General features: G+C 39.5%; 1 protein-coding gene across 5 annotated transcripts in view; it reads left to right on the forward strand.

The window, feature by feature from the left end:
• The window catches only part of GRIA3 (glutamate ionotropic receptor AMPA type subunit 3), a 307,596-nt gene extending 286,213 nt beyond the window's left edge, over positions 1 to 21,383 (forward strand). For 2 of the 5 annotated variants that reach the window (XM_008976733.5, XM_003823129.4), the window contains exons 16-18: positions 10,529 to 10,643; positions 13,261 to 13,508; positions 19,190 to 21,383. In XM_008976733.5, coding sequence (XP_008974981.1) covers positions 10,529 to 10,643; positions 13,261 to 13,506 — 361 coding nt within the window. In that variant the 3' untranslated portion in view covers positions 13,507 to 13,508; positions 19,190 to 21,383. Of the gene's footprint in view, positions 1 to 10,528; positions 10,644 to 13,260; positions 13,520 to 19,189 lie in introns of those variants that run through there. The other 3 variants (XM_008976734.4, XR_004668776.3, XM_003823128.5) reach the window with 3 other exon arrangements.
• The last annotated feature ends 1,080 nt before the right edge of the window (positions 21,384 to 22,463 follow it).

The raw sequence follows: 22,463 nt of genomic DNA on the forward strand, positions 1-22,463 counted from the left end.
CAGTAATTAAGAGCCAGTAGGTTGTTTCAGTGATAAACCCAGATCACCAGGGATTTGTGACATAGCCAGTGAAAGTCTATCATTGTAAATCACAGCAGAATGGAGGATTTATGTACAGAACTACCACATAGGCACATCAGCCTCCTTCTGCAGCTGCCTGTCCCCTCAAACGTTTATGTTCTTATCCACCCTACTTCATTCCCTTAATCTTGGGTAAAGGGCACCAGCTTCGCTTTCCCATCTAGCCTTACCTTACTAGATAGGGTAGGGTCAGTGAAACGAGCTATTTGTGACTGAGGTGGAAAGTTATTAACAAACCCTACCCAACCTCACCATAGAATTATACCAGACTTTAGTCCTCTCTAGGGATTAAAATAGACTCCCAGTTTCCATATATTCCAAGATGAAAATCAGCACATGTGTGCTCTTGGGAACATTGTAACAGAATATTTAAAGGGACCATTCTGAGCCCCTTGACTGCAATGATAATTGTAGGATAGGTGGGTGCCTTAACTTGAGAGGCATATAAGGAAATGAGGGAGGAGGATGGGATGTGCAATTGAACCTCCATTATTTAAATAAATGGTAAGATGCTCATTATGACTTATAGAATATTGATAGAGAAATGCAGTTTTACTATATCTTCAAAAATATATAGGAACTAGAATAAACTGACCAATGTGATGCTAGGAAAAAACATAGGGAATTTGTTTAAATCGTTTCAAAAAATGCCTGCAATTAAAATCAGTGGTGTTTCCTTTCACATGGGTGCTCTTAAGGTACCTAAAAAGAGTTTGTTCTCTGAAGAAATTAAAACATGTTCCTCCTCCCTATCACTAGCTATCTTTGTTTTTTTAAATCCCGTGCATTTGCTTAGCAAGTCTTCTATTCAAAGATAGTAAAAAGTTACACTCTCGGACAGCCCAATTCCAAAATCCCTCAGCTTCATATTTGGCGGCACATAGATGAATGAGGTTATACTGTATTTCCCATTGGTATACATGAGATCTTCAGTTTTGTGTGTATTTCTTCTTCTTCCATGTATGTCTACAATTCTCCTCTCCTATGCCACCGTCTCTTAACCACTTCTCTTCCACACCCAGAATTCTTTGACTTTCTTGGGCCGTGGGTAATGGATATGAATCTGCATCTGCCTTTGCCTGCAACAAAATGGACCTTTTATTGGCAGGAGCCATCCCTAAAGGTTGACATTTCGGATACTCAGGGTTAAGATGGATCCCAATGACTCTTTATTGACACTGTTATGTGTGTAGGCAAGAATCATTACAGATGGATGGCACTTCCTGGGTCTTAGCAGAAGTTCCTGTGAATCCCCAAGACTCTGGTTTGGGATCGAGGAGTAGGGTGAGTATATTGTGCTCTTCGTTGGTTTGCATGATTCTATGCTGGTACTGCCTCCTGGAAGTATGAAGAACCTGACAGTTTTCTTTCCTGGTAGTCACTAAATTTGCTCCTTGAACTTACTCAGGTCTTCCTCCCAAGAGCAAATCCTCACTTTCTCTCAAGTGACTGCTTCAAGCAAGGGACCTGTTGCCTTAAGAACTGAACCAGTCCAATGGCTGCCAAAACCATTGATTTTGCCAAATGATATTAAAGAATAAATTCTACCACCGGAAAAAAATGTAATCCAGAAAGAAAACACTTTTAAAAAATAATTCCATTCTAATGATTTTTTAAAAAATGAACTATGGCCTTAACATGGTTTCTATGATTAGGACATTATTATTTGCCTTTGGTGTTATCCTGATAACATGAATGTGTTTCTTATTGACAAATAATGATCAAATGTCCAACACCAGAGCTACAGAAAGAGCCACAGGAATGAAAAGCCTGAAGGTAAGAATGCTGTTATACAATTGCCAAGAGGAAAGATGCCATTGCAGTGGCAGACAGTGAAATGGTGTATGTTTATTCCCTTTCTGCCCTTTGAAGACCAAATCATTTGATTTCCTTTCATTTGAAGAGAAGGTTATACACAATCTCTGAAAGGTAGGACAGCCATGGAAAAGAAACATGAAAAATTTGATGCAATTGAAATATATTTGGTGAGGGTGGGAGTTGGGGTTGGTGGAACAGGGTGGGGGCAAATTTCTTTTACGAACAATTGAATTCCATTCTCTTTTGACTTTCTAGAGAGCGGTATAGCATTTGGCCCTTGGCACATGAGGCTGATCCCCATTGATCAGAAGTGGCAAAAGTGTTGTCCAAGTGCTGGATTCACCTTTTTGCCTAATTTCATCTGGCATTGATGCAAATGTTTTTCAAAATATATACCTAAGGCAATGGCATTCATATATATATATATATATATATATATATATATATATATATATATATATATATATTTGTATGTCCTGTCTAACATCACTGCTGGAAGGGCAGATGTGATGTGTAGATGCTAGAATGTATGCTAAAAGAGGGTGGTATATGCCCTGGCATGGCAACCAGATCTGATTTCAGATCTGATATATAGACTTCACTTGTTGCAATCTAGCTAAAACTGATTATTTTTCTATGATTTTAGCTAAAACTGATTATTTTTCTATGAGTCATGGTCAAGGGATGGCTATTGGAGAATAAAGAGGATGTTGGCACCCATCAGATTGAACTCTCAATGCATATTTTGTCTAGGATCAGGGGAATGAGTTAAATGTCTTCAGAAACATACATCATGTGAGTTTCTGGTACAGATCTGTTTCTCTCTTCTCATTCTATGCTTCTCTAGGTGCCACTGGAATGAACTAAAGAAAACACACTTATATATAATAAAACCCAACAAAATTTGATAGTTTGATCTTTCAAAGGATCTTAAACCAGAGTTTTCAAGTGAATCATGCCAATTATGTATTTGAGAAAGTGTCTATGGCCATATTTTGTTCAAAACTTAGCATTTTCCCTGAGCCCCTTCTCTCTGTCAGGGATAAATTGAGTAAGAGGTCTTCCCAGACTATTGGGTTCAACTACTAGATGGAGAAGTTGAACAGAGGTCCAGTTTGGCAGTTTAGTAGAAATCTATCAGTGAAATACACAACCTATGGAATCAAGGGGTCTACTGCTCTGTATTTGAGAGGTTGTAATTTAGAAATGTCACTGGCTTTACCCATGTGTGTAACAGTTGCTTCTGGGGCTGCTGCTGCAGCATAGATGCTCATCAATAGGTTTCAATCACTAGCATTGTTAGGCCCTTAGTGAAATGACTCACAGCTTTCAACTCATAATGTTATATGCACGCATTATTGAATTTTCTCTTTGCACTTATATTAAATTATTATCCCAATAGCAAGGAGTTAAATAGGTTTGAGCTATATTTGTGAACTACATGAATATAAATACTCTCTCAGAGATAGTTTCTAGCAGCTAAGCACTGCATAACTGCAAATCATTGTAGCTGCCCTTGTTAAATGAGGATTATTTAGGTTGCCAGAGTTCAGTAATGCCAGCAGCCATATATGCACATGCTCCCACGTTGTACAGAAAGCCCAGGCTGATCCAAGGATAGAAGGATTGAAATAAAATCCTCATTTTCCTGGAATCCTACATTCAGGAACCCCTGTGAAAACAAAGGGATAGAGATTTGTTTTAAAGGACTTCAGACACTGGTGTACTCAAGGGCATATTTTGAACTGCCATGGCCTCAAACAGCTGCTATATGGAGAGATAAATCCCTTCATTATACATATCCCAGGTTAATCTACAGAAAAGAATGTGAAGTACCACATAGTAAATTCTTTAATCCAGCAAATATTCTTTTTTTGCTTGATCATCAATTGGCTTCAGCTAAATAAAGCAAGACCAACCTGGGCAGAGATGTCTGTGACTGCCTGCCTGTACATGCCTGTTATGTCCTGGGTGATGCTGGGGCTTTTCCAGAGAATGCTAGAGAAGCAAGTGAGTGATTGGGAAAGATGCTTTGCCATCATGAAAACCTGAAACATCTTCAGTAAAAGAGTTTGCAAAAGAGAGGATGGCTGTTCTCCCTCCATTGGGCCAAAGACATTTCTAAAAAGTTGTTCCCAAAAGATCACTAGATACCAAGAAGCAGGTGTTAGTAACTTAGAGCAAGGGTTTGGTTAAGGGATAGGGTGAGGGAGGGGCTTCCAGCTTAGGCCGTGATAAGTTTCCATTCTCGTCATCCAGATAATGTGTTATCAGAGCAGATTTCTAATTGACTATGCAAATGCACCACCCTTGCTCATACATTTCTTTTACTTCTCTGTGATCTCTTTGTCTTTCTCCATAACCTACATATTTACACATATATCTATCTCTCCTAAGGGCACCATTGAGGATCTTCTGGAATAATTAATTAAACAGACATTTGCTCTTTAGGTGTCCCTGCTCTGAAAGGAGAAGTCAAGCCATTTATAGTAGTATATATCCCATAGTATTTCAGGGGACTAAATCATACTACACCCTGGGTTCTGATATTTTTCAGGCCCAGAACCATATTGACAGTATAGATTCCTCTCTTTACCCTTCCAGGATCACCAGATTATTTCACAGAATCAACTTGGTAATTAATTGACAAGACCCAATTTTCCTTCTTTTCCCCTAAGCTCAGCACCCTCATATCACTCTCTTCACCATTTCTTTGTTCATGATAAGGAATCCAACCTGGTTCTAAGCTACTATTTGCTATTTACTATTTTAGGTATTTCCTGAAATTAAAACTTTAAAATAAATTAAGCAGTTCTTTTGAAATACATCAAAAGTTTTATTTATTTTGTTTTTTTAAAAAATTAAGTTTTGGCTGGGCGTGGTGGCTCACACCTGTAATCCCAGCACTTTGGGAGGCTGAGGTGGGCGGATCACAAGGTCAAGAGATTGAGACCATCCTGGCCAACATGGTGAAACCCCATCTCTACGAAAAATATAAAAAATTAGCTGGACATGGTGGCATGTGCCTGTAGTCTCAGCTACTTGGGAGGCTGAGGCAGGAGGATCACTTGAACCCGGGAGGCGGAGGTTGCAGTGAGCCGAGATCATGCCACTGCACTCCAGCCTGGCAACAGAGCGAGACTCTGTCTCAAAAATAAATAATTAATAAAAATTAAAAAAAAAATAAGTTTCTACTTTCACAGAAAAAAAAATCAATGGCATTCTTATCCTAAAGCTGTCTCCATATGTAAGGTTGGCCATCACTAAGATAACATTGATTCTTTAAAATGGCTGGTTGGTACAACCCAGGAACTGAGCCTGGAATCCAGGAGACCACCAGCTGGCAGGTGGAGGCCTTGGATTGTGAGCAGTCTTAGTAGCTGAGTTAGTGGCAGGTGTGGATGGTAGAGATAAGCAGAAATTTTTATAATCCAATAATGTTTTCTTCAAAAAATGAACTCATTATCAAAGTATTATGAATTACATTACTATCCTCCATATAAAAAACAGACAGATGTAATTCCATGACTGTTCCCCACACTCAGGAATCATCATTGAGACACAATTCAGCATTAACTTCACATACTTTTAAATGACTAATTCCCATTTCTCTCACTCTCTCCATCTGATCAGCAATCCGTATGCATTTTTATGACTTACATGCCACAAAATGTTTTCTTAGGGGAACCTTACACTCTTCCACCCCACCTCAAACATTTTTTTAGACAAAATAGAACAAAGAGTTGTAGTTTATAAATATTTACTCTTTGTTTCATTTCCCATTTCTCAGAAGGATTTGTATTTTAACAAATCATGTCACTTAAAGATGTGAAATTCTCACAGTGGAATTTCAGCTGCCAGTGAGATAAATATTTTTGGATGGAGGGATGTTCCCAGTCCCCATGAAATTATGTCACAAAGCACTCCTGTTTTTTCCCTAAGCCTGCTGACCCATGTCTTTGTCTTAAGACGGCTCTACTCAGCAAAAAGTTCATAGCAAGCCCTTCAGAGGGGAGAGTGCCTGACTAATTTCCACGATAGGAATCTGACCTACTTTGTTTAATTCTTTCTGTTCTCTATTGAGGTGAGTACAATAAATATTTCTGACTTATAATTCTCTTAGGTACCAGTTAAGGGCCTGCAGTAATTGCTGTGAAACATTACACTGGAGACATTGCTGCACCACAGTAAAAGGCCCCAGCTGCAAAATACACCCTTGCTAGATTGATAGTTATTTGGAGTATGGGGGTCCCTAAAGGAAAATAAAATCATCACAAATATCTAAGCTTGAAGAGCAAAAATAAAGAGGGATGCTACCCTTTTGTGTATTCCATTGGAGAATGTACAGAACACAGCTCAATGTATATTAATTGGCCTCTTGACCCGCCCCATAAGTTGCTGCACAGGCTTGTGCAAATTGCTTAACCTATCTGTGCCTCAATTTCTTTTTGTATTAAATAGACACCATAAATCTACCTTCTTAGGGTGATCATTAAACCTGAACAATAATTATAATCATAATAATAAGTATGTAAATATACTAGATTGAAAAACAAAATACTAAAAGAGTTATTGATTTGACAAGTATTTATTAAGAAAAATATCCTAAATGGAGATACAAATACATGAGCCATATTCCCTGCCCTTGAGAAGCACACAGTGTAGTAGGAGACATAAGACATAGGCATAAATAATAAGGCAAGGTAGAAGTGATGGAAGAGACAGAAAACATTGAAGAGCAAAAATGGCTTCATGGAGAAAATGACATTCAAAATGATCAAATGCCCACCTATTTCCACTTCCTTCAAAATACCTATGTGTAAGAGTGTGTGTGTGTGTTGGGGAGAGGGTGTCAATACCTTCAGTTGGTTAGGATTGGGCTAGGTAACACATCTAATAAGGTACAGTAAGAAAGAAAACTATGTGGACAAAAGCAGTTTTCCTCTGCCATCTCAGAAATTTAGTCTACCCCACAGCAACATAGAGTTCTAGGAGATTTGGATTTTAAAGTACTTTCTTTTCTTGGCATCTATTGTAACCTTATTAAGTGGTATTATCTGTGATTTCTGATTACAGCTTTTATGTTTGTTGGCTGTGCTGCTGCTTGAAATGTTTGTTTTTCTCCCTCATTTTTATTTAGAAGTTCCCAAAAGCACATTGGTTCCCTGCCAGGTTTCATAAACCCTGTGATTATTTTTCCGATCCAAGGCTAAACTTCTAAGAGTAGGTCATTTGTCAAAATTCTCTAAAGTCCTGTGGTATCTCACAGGAGGTCTGGATACTCAAAAGGCAGCATTTCTCAACTTTGGCACTACTGACATTTGGTGCCAAATAATTCTTTGTTGTGGGGGTTGTCCTGTACATTGTAGGATATTTAGCAGCATCCCTGGCCTCTCCCCACTGGATGCCTGTAGCATCTCCCGGCCCCGACCCAGGTGTGACAACAAAAAATGACTCCAGACATTGCCAAATGTCCCCTGGAGGACAAAATGGCCTCTGGTTGAAAACTATTGCTCTAAAGTAACCTACACTGTAATGGTGTAAGCCATGGGAGTGAAAAGCAGTTGCTAGCCAGTTCGTGGAAGCCACTAGATGGCCTAAGGCAGGGATAAGCCATTGTTCAGAAGTAGGATGCTAAGTCACCGATGTACTGAGCCTGGGTTTTGGCAAGAGTGGACAGTGGCAGCCCAGCATGGACCCCTAGCACAAGAATAGCCTTCCCTCCTCCAAAACCTGTTTCTGAAATGCTTTGTCCCAGGACTTCTCTACGTTCTTAAAAATGATTAAGAATCCCAAATAGATTTTCTTTATGTGTGTTACATCTATTCATATTTACCACATCAGAAATTAAAACTGAAAAATTGTTCATGTATTCATTGATTCATTTTAAAAAATAATAAACCCAATATATGCTAACATAAATAATATACTTTTATGAAAAATAACTATTTTTCTAAAACAATAAAAAGAATAGTGAGAAGAATGGCACTGTCTATATTTCTGTAAATCTCTTTGATATCTGGTATAATACAGAGAATGAGATTCTCATTTCTGCTTCTTCAATCAATCTATTGTAATTTCACCCATCATATGGCCTCCAGGAAACTCCACTGTATATCAAGAAGGAATAATAGTGAGAAGGGCACTTAGTATTATTATAAAAATAGTTTTGACCTCACAGATCTTTTGATGAAAGGGTTTCAGGGATCCTCCGGGGGTCCCTGGACCACACTTTGAGAACAACTGCTCTAAACTGACATGCCACACTTTTATGAATGTAGTTCACTTAAGGGTTGATAAATTTCCTTTGAAACTAGGATCTCTAGGAGCAGTGAAATCTCCCTATTAGACCTTAGTTTGAGTACCTTTAATCAGACTGCTCTGTTCCTAAGATCTGGTGAGCAGCAGTACTGAAGAAACTGAATGACGTAATTTGAAGAACATATTACCGGGAGGGAGGACAGGACCGGGTAAGGGCTTAGTCAGGTAGCAGTGTGAGGACACTGGGCCCTTTGCAATAAGAAAAGAGGAAGCACAGAAAGGAGGAAGAATTTGCTTTGTAGTTTCTCCTGTGGTCCTGATGAGCCCAGTCACTCATATGCCATTGGAAAGCATCTTCCCCTGTATCCTGAGCTAATTGCCACATTGCTGAGCCTGGTGCCAGTGCCTGACTTAAGGCATAGCATTGCAGGAGAAGTGGTAGTGATGAGACAACAACAGGGAAGAGGAAGAGAGAGAAGAGCATCAGACGGTGGAGAATAGAGAAGACAGTGCCAACACTAAACTCAGGGCCATCGATGGCCTGTCTGTCATTTGAAAGCCTGACTTAACTTTCACTGCCAGTAATATCTTAAAGAGGCTCAAAGTTTTATTTGAGTATATTTTTGTTGCTTTGCATTCCAAGCAACTGGTTAGCATTTGAGAAGCCTGGGGTTCCGAGCATTGGTTGAAGGAACTTGTTTAAAGTATAAAAGGATCTCAATTTCCTAGTGAGATACAAAATCCAAATATTCTGGCTGCCAGGCCCTATGCTAACCAAGAAAGTTACCTCCCTGATATTAAAGATTTATAGTTATTCAAACCGCAAGTACTCTGAAATTGCATTATTTTTAAATGATTATATCTTTCTCAGACTATCTGAAGATAAGATAGCCCCTCTGTTTTAAACAGCAAATGAGGGAAGAAAGGAAATAGGTTTTGGGACTTTGTATGATAGAGACCAGATCTCTGTGACTATAGCAAGTCTTATTAGTGACTGGATATGTTAGTGGGTCCAACTTATCCAAAATAGGCTAAGAAATTTTTACAGCATGTTCACAGTTCCATAAATTTTTCTGCTGTCCTCTTTTTAAGTTAGTGACATTCAGACCAACATGCACTAATATTTGGCAATATTGCTCCCATGAATGTGAACAGACAGTTTATTGCCTCAGAATTATGCCACCCTCTCTACATGGTGCATTTTTTATCCAAAGTCATTAAAGATTCTTCATTTAAAATCTAATAGCTCTAGAAAGAAGACAGGATAAAGGTCATTATTCCCATTTTACAGCTGAAGAGATTTATTAGGGAGAAAATCTTTATCCTAGAACCAGTAGGGTTTTGGGCACTTGCCCAGTGGCTCTGAATGCAGTCCTTATATTTTAAGCAGTGAAGGACTAAGGAGCAGTGGCCTGGCCTCCTGGGGATATGTACTAGCCTCTTAGTTGAGGAAGTCTTATCTTACTAGAACAATTAAACTATTTCTTTACAGCGTTACCCAACAGTGGCAGAGTCATTTTGCTGGTTTAGGTCCTGCCATATTAATAATCCATTTTGAAACAATCTGGTTTGCCCTCTGGTGATCTAAGTTGACCACAGACATATGGCCATATCAGAAGGACAGCCAATCAGTAACTCAGAAACAATCCATAGACCAGTTTTTACATTGTTGAAAATACTCCCCTTATCCAAAACAGAGGTCCACAATATACCTTTAATACTAAGACCAGTATGTGCATAAGAATTTCGACTACATGTTTGTGGAGTAAGAATATGTACGTGGTACAGTTCTTTCTGAGATCATTTTCAGCTGGGCAACAGACTTGTGTGATAAAGGACAATTAATTAGAAGGCATGTTATTTATGTAGAATCTATTTTCAATTCTGTTCGGATTTATCCATTTGTCTCGGTCCACAATATGGAAACACTTCCCCTTCTGGGTCTGTCCTTTTCCCGACTCCTCCATAAAATTTGCTTTCTGTCTGGAAGTACAACAAGACACCCAGTTAGATCAAACTTAACACATCTCCTTCACAAAGCTACTGCAAGCTGCCGCCGACGATTGTCACCTGAGGGGAGACCCTCCTCACCACACACAACCTATCTGAGGAGTGCCTTTTTTTCTATCCTCATTATTTAACAGTGTGTGCCGATTACTCAAAGCGATATGGGCAGGCCCTGGTAAATATAGCGTTGCTGTAGTGTTAACTTTTTATAAGGTAATGCTCAGGTTGCCTGCAGTGTCTAAAATTACTCTGTGGCCAGGGCCCCCTGCTTTATCGCTTTCTATAGTTTTAAAGTAGTTTGAAGCTTGAATAACATAAAATAACATAATATAATGTTATTTATGTTATTTCCCACGTGAAGAACGCCTGTAAACCTTGCAGTATTGAAACTCAGTGAACAAGGCATCTTAGACAAGCTGAAAAACAAATGGTGGTACGATAAGGGGGAATGTGGAGCCAAGGACTCCGGGAGTAAGGTCAGTCGCTGAAGGTCTTTTTGTACTGATTAGCAATCACATTTTGACCCACTGTTTATTTTCTACCCTAAAACGGCTTTCCTTCCCAACACACACTCCCTGACACAGTGGGACCCCTTTATAACAACAGTGCTAAAGGAATAAGACAAATGCCAGCCTCAGAGGCCTGCCACATGACATCAATTGTTGACTCTATAGAACAGTTATGATGATTAGGAAACTCAATCTGGCCTATTGCATTTCCAAAGTTATAAAATAATGAGCTGTGTTATAAGGGGGTTTTACTGTATTTCACATTTCAAAAGTTCAAAGAGAAAATATAATAACAATAACAACAACCACCAAAAAAAAGAAAGATTTATTTGTGACAGTACTTTCTCTTAACCTCTTACAGTGTCAGAGACTTTGTAGTTATAAATGCATTTGGTTATTAATATATTATGTCAATCCCATCTGAAAACAGTCAAACGAATAAATAACAAAGACTGGTCTCTGTAAGCAGAATGATTAGCCTCCTGCCAGCTGCTGTTGTATTGAGTTCAGCATTAATTTGGATCTCGAATCTCATTAAGTCTGTCACACTTCTCTCTTCCAAAGGTGTCATTTGAATCTCTGTACGTAATACTTTTAAAATTTAGTCGCATGCTCCTTAAAGGTATACATCGTTAGGATAACATCACATTGATAAGCATGAAACACTCTTCCCCGCCTCCTTCCTGCCCCCCTTCGCTCCCCTAAGAAAGTTCTTTTTAGTTTCAATTTTTGCCTTTCCTTTTTTTGGACTAATATCGTGGTATCAGTTAATTCATTTCATGAAATGCCACTCATTTTCCCCGTGCAATGAACCATTTTGCTACTGGTTTTCTACATCCCACATCAGGGAATTCTATAACTCTTGTGAAACTTAAATAATACATGGAACTTGAAACTGTTCTTCTTGTCACAGCTTACATGGGTTATGTCAAAGGACCTCTCCCCCCATTAAATATCATATACATATAAAAATCTAATGGCAGAGGAAGGGTTACCAGAAATTGGTCTATTTCCCAATGGACTGTGGAACATCCTTGCAGATAGCCTCACCAGTCTCCTTAAAGAGATAATCCAATATTTCATATGTGACAGAAATTATTACTACTTGTCTAGCTGTCATTCATCCTAAAAGAGTGACTATTTGCAAGGTTGTTGTGAATATGAGGCATTCCCACACCCCGTTTCTGAATGCAATTTAATTTCAATTGGACCTTTTATTAAAGTAAACAAGTATAGGACTGGCTTCTATGAAAATAGGATAAGAAGGACACGGCCATATTGTCTTTACTTTTAATTATTTAAATGATACCAAGACCAGCTGAACTAGAGTGTTAAGTGTCAGCAATGGCCATCATCTGTCACTGTGTTGTCACTTAAATAAGATGCTCAAAATTCACTGGCTTAACAATTTGGGTATTCCATTCAATTACATTCAGCAGCAAAATGGTTACATTCCCTCTAAAAAGACTACAAAATGCTATTTTATTTTATTTCTTTTTCAAAGAAAGACTCCTGGCCCTTGGTGTGTCCTACCTCAAGGTAGGGCTCAAGACACCAACTTTTTTCTTTCCATTGTTCAGCAGTTCAGATTTTGCTTTTTCATACAGGCAGATAGCTTAGTCAGATTTGCACAGTTTGACCTGAAAGTCACTGACCGGCTTCCTCAATTTTTCCCCCTTGTTACAAAGAAAGCAAATAAGTGTAATTTTTAAAAATTATTCTCTACATTCCCTGGAGTAAAAGTTAAAAATGAGCTGGATTTTTAAAAAAATCATCAGCCTCCTGGAAAAGCTTTCTGATTTGTATGGAGCCAATCTAGGACCCGATGGATCCTCTGACACTTTCCTTAAACTCTCAGGAAAATGGAACGGAGCCAATTCTTTGTGCTGTGCCCTTGTTCCAGCAACACAAAGACTTGCTGCCCTGATTTTAACTAGGATGAAGATTTAGCAGCCAATCTCCAAAGGGAGCATTTTCTCAGCCACTAGGGGAAAGAGGAGAGTTAACCCTTTTTAAGCAAACCCTTGCAAAATAACTCCTCAGATAAAAATAGCAGGAACCTCTAATACTATCATGTCGTATCTTAAAGACTAGTCGTTCACAAAGTTTGTCACAGGGAGAGCAAGGGAGAAAGGGGTGTTGCGGGGCAGAGAGGGGAAAGAGTGCTTCAAGTTCCCAAATGAAAAGAGTGTTACATTTATAGAGATTATGTCACAGCTCAACTCTGGCAAACGGTGTTTATCAAGGCTGGCAGAGGAATAAATTATGCTTGTGTTTACTCTTTTGTTCCCATGGCCAAGTGCTGTTTTATTAATTGTTGAACACCATTTTGAGGCACTAAGGAAAGTAAGGAGTCAAGATGAAAGGACATTTAGGTGAGGATCAAGACTGTTAACAGAGGCACAATCTACCATCTTGCTGGTCATTGCAAAACATTAGCCATTTGCCAGAATTGAGTCATAACACTTACATCAATGTTTAGTTATTTTACAATTTAGAACTCCCCTGTACTGTTGTAATATATTATAATGTTCCATTGCCTTTGTTTTCCCCAAGATCTAATCACGTTGTTCATTTCTCTTAGGACAAGACCAGCGCTCTGAGCCTGAGCAATGTGGCAGGCGTTTTCTATATACTTGTCGGAGGTCTGGGGCTGGCCATGATGGTGGCTTTGATAGAATTCTGTTACAAATCACGGGCAGAGTCCAAACGCATGAAACTCACAAAGAACACCCAAAACTTTAAGCCTGCTCCTGCCACCAACACTCAGAATTATGCTACATACAGAGAAGGCTACAACGTGTATGGAACAGAGAGTGTTAAGATCTAGGGGTACGGTTAAGGTCTAGTAAACTAATCAGCTTTACATTACTGTATGTCAATCTCTTTTTTTCTTCTTTTTTTTTTTTTTTTAGTTTGGTTTATTGTTCAAAGCATTGTCTCTTTGCAACCATTTGATTCTTTGAAAACAATGGTTGTGCTTTCTTGTCAGGCAGTGGTGCTTTTCTAATAGAATGGTTGTAATTAAATTGTGGTCTGTGACCCAAAAGGAAATACAATTCTCCAGAACATCATTGTTCAATAGAAAATATATGCAAGCCACATACATGAGCCACGTGTGCAATTTTAAATGTTCTAGTAGTCATATGTTAAAAAGTAAAACAAGTGAAATTAATTTTAATGATACATTTTATTTAACCCACTATATCCAAAATATGATCCTTTCAACATGTTATCAATACAAAAAAAAGAATGACAAATTTTACATTCTTCACGCTAATCTTGCAAATCTGGGGTATATTTTATGCTTATGGTACATCTTGACTCATACTAGTTACATATCAAATGTTCAGTAGTCACACATGGCCAGTGGTTATTGTATTGGACAATGCATCTCTAGAGAAAGCAGCTGCTCTGGAACAGATATTAAAATTAGGGGCCGGGCACGGTGGCTCACGCCTGTAATCCCAGCACTTTGGGAGGCTGAGGCGGGTGGATCACGCAGTCAGGAGATCGAGACCATCTTGGCTAACACGGTGAAACCCTGTCTCTACTAAAAATACAAAAAATTAGGCGGGCATAGTGGCAGGCGCCTGTAGTCCCAGCTACTCGGGAGGCTGAGGCAGGAGAATGGCGTGAACCTGGGAGGTGGAGCTTGCAGTGAGCCAAGATAGTGCCACTGCACTCCAGCCTGGGTGACAGTGCGAGACTCCATCTCAAAAAAAAAAAAAATTTAGGTACACAGGTGAGACACTGCCACCTCAAGTAATACAGCACTTCCATAGGGAGAGGTGGTTCTTTTAAGTAAACAGTGCATAAGTCTGAGATAATTCACTTAAGCTTTGAGTTCTTTTGTTGTCCCTTCCTTGGAACTGGTGCACAGGTAAGTGTCTATCAAAGGATAGTCTAGGCTCCCAGCTGCTAGCCAAGCCCTAATTCATACTTCAGTGAACCTGAGTGTTGCCACCTTGACTCTGGCAACTACAAACACCACCAATAATTCAGAATGTTCAAATGCAAGCTCGAATTAGAATAATGTCTCCATTCCGGACGTGTTTAAAAGAATATAGTCTTGTTACTTTAAAGTGCATCTGTCATCACTAAAATGCCTATCTGAAGTGGAACAGAACAATAAGCAACTTCATACCCCTTATTTTAGGCAATTTTGACCTCATGAGTAAATGTCAATATGCTGGGATTTCTACAAGTGCATTTGTGTTTTGTTGTTGTTGTTGTTGTTTTGTTTTGGGGTTTTTTTGGGGGGGTGTTCTGTTTTGTTTTGTTTTTGAGGCGGAATTTCACTCTATCGCCCAGGCTGGAGTGCAGTGACGCTATCTCAGCTCATTGCAACCTCCACATCCCGGGTTCAAGCGATTCTCCCACCTCACCCTCCCAAGTAGCTGGGATTACAGGCACTTGCCACCATGCCCAGCTAATTTTTTTCTATTTTTAGTAGAGACAGAGTTTCACCATGTTGGCCAGGCTGGTCTCCAACTCTTGACTTCAAGTGATCCGCCTGCGTCAGCCTCCCAAAGTGCTGGGATTACAGGCGTGAGCCACCATGCCCGGCTGCATTTGTGTTTTGGCCTTCTTATAGTTCACACTGTGGATTTACATTTAGCCAATTTTTAAATAATATTTCATTCAAATAAATCATTTGTCTTGGTCATGGAAAACATAATTTTGTCCAGTGAAGTTGCTGGTTGTTCCTTCTTCCTGCCTTTTGCCACAACATATTCAGCGCACTGCACCAATCTGCTGACAGTGTTCCCATTGCATTGGTGGATGTACGATACATGGATTCATCTGTAATTGCATTGTTTGCATGCAAGCATTTAATGTTTCAATGTGCTTAAAATGTTTTACTCTTGAGTAGGTGCCATAGGCCCATTACAATTTGGGGCATATGTTTTTATAGGATAATATTAATACATGATTCATAATCCATTTTCAAAGTGATCCACTTTCTTTCTGTAGCCTACGCATAGACAGGCTTGCTGGACATGAGCAATTTCAATCTAACTTAATTATCCCAAATTTTGAGGTGCTGGCATCCAAATAAATAATACACCTTAAATTTGTGTAGCAGTCATCCAAGTGTTCTCACATCTATTGGCTCATTTGAGATAAGATGGATCAGGCAATTATCAGTAAGACCCAGCCCATGAAGTGACTTACTCAAGGCAACACAGTTAGGTAGTGGCAGTTCTGGGACTAGAACCCAGCCCTTCTTCTGCCTATAGCCATATCTTTGCTAAACCATGCTACTTCTAACCACCCATGGCCTGATGTCCCCCAGGAAACTTGAAATCCTAATGGGATCCTGTCAAATGGAGAGCAGATCTTGAGTTTCTGTTCCACTTGTCCACAAAAAAAGTCTTGAGAAACTTCACCAAGCCTCCATATGCCCCATTCCTTATGCACTCCACACAAGATTGAATATTCAATCACTCCTACTTTCCCCAGAAAGAATCTTTCTGAAACAGGATTACATCAAGGCTCAGGGTCACATGACCTCCAGACTCTTTATCAACTATTCCATCTGAGAATTTATGTCCCTACTATCCAATTACTATAGCCTCAGACTCTTATTAAAGCCCCAGAGCAGTATTCATCAAACATTAGTGTGCATGCAACTCATGTGGGAACCTTATAAAAATATAGATCCTGATCCAGCAGGTCTGGGATGGGGCCTGAGGGTCTAGATTTCTCACAAACTCCCAGGTCATGTAGATGCTGCTGGTCCCAGGAGTAGAAAGATTCTAGAGAAAATAAACTCAGAGAATGTAACTTAAGAAAAGAAAGGAAGGAAGAAAAGAGGGAGGGAGAGAAAGAGTGATAGAGATACAGGAAGAAAGAGGAAGAAAGGAAGGAGGGAAGGAAGGAAGGATGGAGGCAGGGAGGCAGGGAGGGGGGGAAAGAAAGAAAGAGGGAAGGAAGGAGGGAAGGAAGGAAGGAAGAAAGGGAGGGAGGGAGAGAGGGAGGAACTGAAAGGAAATGAAAGGAAGGAAACTGGGATCAGCAAACCTTTGTTAGGACATAATGTTGCCATCCAAAAGTGGCGGCCTGGAACATCAAACCTGAGGGGAAAGTCTCAGAAACTAATATGCCACAACTTCTGGCTTTCCTTTACTCATCTGAGTTGATCCACTTTTGTGAAGCAAAATTCAGGCTACTTGAGGCAACACTCACATTTTAATAGACTCCAATGCCAATGTGGTTATAGCCCAATTACCTAGCACCTTGGCAACCATCTCCAGGGTGAAAGAAAGGTTGGGAAGAGCATCTGCAAACAAATCTGTCCTCCAAGCCTGTACAAAGTCTCCAGACAAGAAGCAAAAGCCTCATACGATGCCAGGAAAACCTCACTTGTGTTAGTCAAGAGGCATAAAGCAAGCTGCTTTGAAACCTCTCTGTTGTCCTCAGCCAATTTGGTGATGTGATTAGGGGAATGTTGGTTAAGTGAAGAGTGAGATCTTCACCCACTCATCTTTTATTTCCCAAGAAGGTCTAGAATATCTCCTGGTGACTTCTAATTTGTTACCTAGTTATTAGGCTTCCAGTTCTCTGAGTTGGTCTAAATCTGTCAGGGTCTATCCAGGGGCACCGACATCAAGAGGTACCCTGAGATTTTACTTCTATTACTAATTATCAGAGCCCACCTTGGGAGTTTATAGTACCAGTAATTGTTCAGGAAAAATGACTCAGGGCAAATCACCTGCAAAAATATGATCTAGTGAAATCTGGTTAATAAAAGGGCATCCTTGAAAGATGAGGGAGTCGTTTCTCATTTTCTATGGGTGATAGTCACATCAGGATTACTGGGCTTATTGTGGGAACATGTGCCTCGGCCTCAGATCATGTTTAGCTCCCACTAGGGAGCAGAAAGCCTCTTGACTACCTGGTGCCTCTCTGGGTTACTGACCAGCCACTGGAAGTGTATCCTCCCAAGCATGCCTTGGCAGGTGACTGCCCATCAAGTGCTCCAGATTCACTGCACCCTAGGGTTGACTGTGCTAATTGTTTTAGGAAGTTATTTCTAATTTCCTAATTGCAGTTCAGAAGTACTTCTGGCTTCTTTGGTTTCTTCAAAAATATTTTTGAAATCTCTGTCCTTTACAAGACCTCAACATGCCTGAAGTTAGGGGAAAAGATTTTCATTTTTCTTGTAGGAGTTTTCTGTTTAGTCATCCTAAAACTATTAGCTTTGTTGATGCAGCCCATTTTCAAAGTGATCCACTTTCCTTCTGTAGCCTATGCATAGGCATGCTTACTGGAGACATTTTGCTGCTGAAAAGAATTCACGTTATGTTAAGTAGGAAAAAAAAAAGCATTCTGGATAACCAAGGTGATGATGTTCTTTCTCCCAAGGGACTTTTACATCAGTGATAATAGTTCATTTGACCCCATTTAAAAGCGGAAACAGAGGCACTGAGAGGTTGGGTTCCTTTCCCAAAGTCATGCCACTAGTTAGTGATGTCCCATGCCCACTGGGGAGACAGGGGGAGACTTTATTCTTTCTGCCAGATACAAAACTTCTCCAAGCTTCTGTGATAGATATGAATCAGGACTTAGGGGTGCCAAGGAAGAGGTTTGTCTGCTTTCATGTTAGTCTTATTCTACCATCCTTGGATGCTTTTGGCCTTCAGGTGCATATTTGACATTCTTCTTACAGATACTTTTACTACAGGGCCAGTGGTAGATCATAATTACGTCATTCTTTTGGGATAAAATTCGGTGTTAGCTTAGAAGAAAAGGAAGTGTTTCATTAGTGCAGAATGAAAGGATAAAGAGAGGGATGTAAACTTGAAGAGGAGGTAAGAAAGTGTCCTACAGTATTCAGAATCAGGGGAAAATGAATCCCCTGCACTAGTTAGTGCCTCCAAAAAGAAGACACTATCAGCATTTCAATCAGGCCTATATGTCAGGGCAAAGACCGCATTGATGCCAAGTCCCCTTCATGGGTATCACTGCTCTGGCCTCTTCCTAGAATCTGTTGTCTCTTTAAAGTCCCAGAGCTATTTTCAGACTTTAATAACTAAGGTTGTAGGTACTAAGAGAAACAATTGCTCACTTTTCTAGCAATAAGCAAAATATTTTCTTCTCACAGTTAAAATGGATTTCAATTCAGTAAGCCATAGAACACTGTTTACCCTCTGTCCTGGGTGAACAATCCTTTGTCATAGGTTCTGCAATCAGAATACACTCTTTTAGTTCTTATGAATATCTGTATTAAAATGCCATGGAAACTTTCTGGTATACCTACATCATAAGTGATTAAAGCCTTGAATTAAACTTCCTGCAACACCTGCATATTCGTTAGTACAATACATATAGTAGAGAATGTAACCAGACCTGTCACCTAAAGCCAGTCAAATAAATGAGGTGCAACCCCAGAAATGCCAATTTCAGAAAACAGCCATAGTTTTGTCCAAGATAGACTGAGCCATTATAAACTTCTCAATTCCTAATAGGAAGCCCCTTCAAATTTAAATATCCCCTTGCCTTTGCAGATCCCTTCCCACTGGAGGCATGTGATGAGAGGAAATCACCGAAAACGTGGCTGCTTCAAGGATCCTGAGCCAGATTTCACTCTCCTTGGTGTCGGGCATGACACGAATATTGCTGATGGTGCAATGACCTTTCAATAGGAAAAACTGATTTTTTTTTCCTTCAGTGCCTTATGGAACACTCTGAGACTCGCGACAATGCAAAACATCATTGAAATCTTTTTGCTTTGCTTGAAAAAAAATAATTAAAATAAAAACCAACAAAAATGGACATGCAAGATTCCAGTATGCGAAAAAAAATCTTATTAAGTCAATTCAACAAAAGCCATTCTTTGATACCACTGCAGAGTATACAAACACCATGTTCTTTAATACACACACACACACACACACACACACATTTAAATTCCAATTCAGCAAAGAGGCCCATCTAAGCTAAAAAAATTAATTCTTCCTGATTAAAAAGAAAAAATCTGTCTCCCAGTGTTTGGGAAGACGGACTGGCATTTCTTCTAGGATCTGCTGACCAGATGTTTTTGGTATTTCCTGTTGGTGGTGATGTTCTGTGCACTCTATTTCCTTTCAATGTTGCTGAAATGTGTATATCTTTAGAATGTAAATGCAACACTTAAGAAAATTCAAACACTTTGGAAAAGGGACTAAACAGTGATTTCTCTGTGTTCTTGAAATGGTTTTGTGAAAACGCTTTGATAACTTCCCACTCAAAGAAGAGATTTACAGAGCTTTCGAAATTGACTTTGTGTGTAGCAAGGGACGGGGCACTATCAGGATACCTCTTGGTGCTTTCCTAAAATGGATCCCGGGGCTTTCCAAGGAGCCTGGAATTTCAGCTCACAGATCTGTTTTTCTTGCTTCAGTGTGCATTTTAAGTCAATAGAGCTGAGTATCTAGCATTGAGGTGAGGGAAATGCTGCCTATACTCCCAGATGTGTTTAGAATATCTCAGAAACAACACTGTGTTTAGCTCGGCTTTCTCTGCTAAGTATGCCTTTCAAGTGTACACCACGGAGACAGGACCGCGTTGCAAGGCGGGACAGCAGGTTCAGACCACAGTTCTCAGTCTGACTTTACTCTTGCTAGGTCTGTCCTACTAGCTGTTGCCTGCTACCGCCCATGGCTCTCCATCGGACTGCATGTGTCCTTTTCTAGTTTGCAAAGACTAAAATGCATTCCCAAACCTACTGCTAATCTGAGGGCCTCAGCATCACTTCCAGATCCTTGCTTGGAGCAGTCTCTCTATTGACTCTCTCAGATCGCTCCACTGCTCCATGGGCTATCAAGTAACTAACTGCATACCTGCCGTTGGCATCATCAGAACAGTCCGAAGAAATAGTCTCCACTCACTAATTACCTCCTATATAACGACGTATGCTTCCTGTAGTTCAGTAGTTTGCTCTCATCGATAACGTGCATTGGGAAGTTTCCAGACTGCAAAAACTAGGAGCTCGCATTCATTTCCCAAGTGTGACCCTTAGATGCTTAGTTGACTCGCTGCATATTTGCTCTTGTCTTCAGAAAAGAAAGGAAGAAGTATCGTTCCAACGAAATGTTTCCAGAAAAGTGTAATATAAACTTTCATTCCAAAAATGGTGTCATAAGCAAACAACTCACTTGTCAAATTTCAAATGGTATTGAACAAAAAAAGAAAGCTGTTGTGTTTTTGTTTTGTTTTGTTTTCATGAAACTGTGATTTTCAACTTATGAATGCTATAATGTCCCAGCGCGGGAAGCTCACGCTGTGTGAACATGAAGTTGTATAAAACAAACCAACCAACCTACACACAAATGTTTTCATAGGCACTGTATAAAGAAAAATGTATGTTTATTAACTCAAATCAGTTTTTCAGAGAGGAAACGTCACTGAGATGAAGAGGCGGGTAAATTGGTTTGTTATTTTTTAAAAAAACTTGCATGTTTAAAAAAAAGTTGATTGCTTCAAATTTCTGCTACTAACTTCAAGCTATGGGAGTTTGGCAGTAGTCACTTGAGGATTTTTTTTCCAATTCTTTTCTTTTTGTTGTTAAAGCTGTACTTCAGTGAACAGAAAAATTGCCAAGCAAACTAATGGCTATAAAAGCATAAATTGCATGTGTGGGCATAAATTACAGAGCCTCATTGCCATGAGGTATTGTACAAAGTTTTAATACATTTTGTAAATAAAATTGTAAAGAAAGAATTCTGTTTCTGTGCTTTGGCTAGATGTTTAAAATTTACTTGGATGCAGATGCCAAGAAGTTATTCACTAACTGACTTCCCCTAGAAGCTTTGCCAATGATGTAACAGTCACCTTACTGGTGACTTTCACAAAGGATTACTCCTCTCCCCACCCCAACTGCAACTGTAGTCAGGCGCAGACCCCTAGCTTAAGCAAAACCATACATCCAAGAACTGAGATTAGTTTAACTTTAGGATCTTCCAGTCCCATTCTTTGTCTCCTCCACCCTTTGGGACTCCTTTCCAGAGGCCTGTCTTGGCTCTAAATTTGATCTTCAATTCTCCCATCTCCACAACTGACCTCCCACAGAAGTACCTAAATTCAAGATTATTGACCTTCAAAAACACTTCCAATTACTTTCCTATGCCATTATAACATATATGTCCTAGTACTCTTAATTGCTTAGCTAAGTTTTGTGCTGCTGCTTCAATTACCAATAATAATTCCTAACTGGAAAACGTTTATTCCACCAAGGATCACTAATCTAGAGTGGGAGAAGAAATAATGAATTTAGAACTATACTGATTTTAGAATAGTTCTGACAGAGAAATGAAAAGCTAATTATCTAGTCTGATTTGTAGATTCTGAACACGTAATACAACTTTATCCAACAAATAAAGCAAATGTTTAAATGTACACCAGCTTATATCATAACCACCTTAGAGAACAGAGGATAATGATAGGAGGAAAGGAGAGGGGATAATTTGCAACTGAACCAAAAAAGAAGGAAAGTGCAGCTGAGATGCTAGAGAGATCAAGGAAAAAAGATATCTGGGGTTAGGGAGTTAGGAAGCAAGGAACGCAAGAGCTTAAAGAAGAAGAAAAATGGGAGTGGGAAAGGAAGACTGAGAAAATTCTGAAGTGAAGGCTGATATAATCACACTGTGGACAGCTTGGCTTACTGTAGGCATCATCATAATTACTACCATTTTCACTGTGCTCTGAAATGCTAAATAGCTGTTAAACCACTCACACTTCATAACTCTTCAACTGCTTTTTAAAATTAAGACATCTGTTGCAGTCCTACCAGAAGACAATTGA

Source organism: Pan paniscus, chromosome X (genome assembly GCF_029289425.2).
Source record: "Pan paniscus chromosome X, NHGRI_mPanPan1-v2.0_pri, whole genome shotgun sequence".
Classification (NCBI taxonomy): domain Eukaryota; kingdom Metazoa; phylum Chordata; class Mammalia; order Primates; family Hominidae; genus Pan; species Pan paniscus.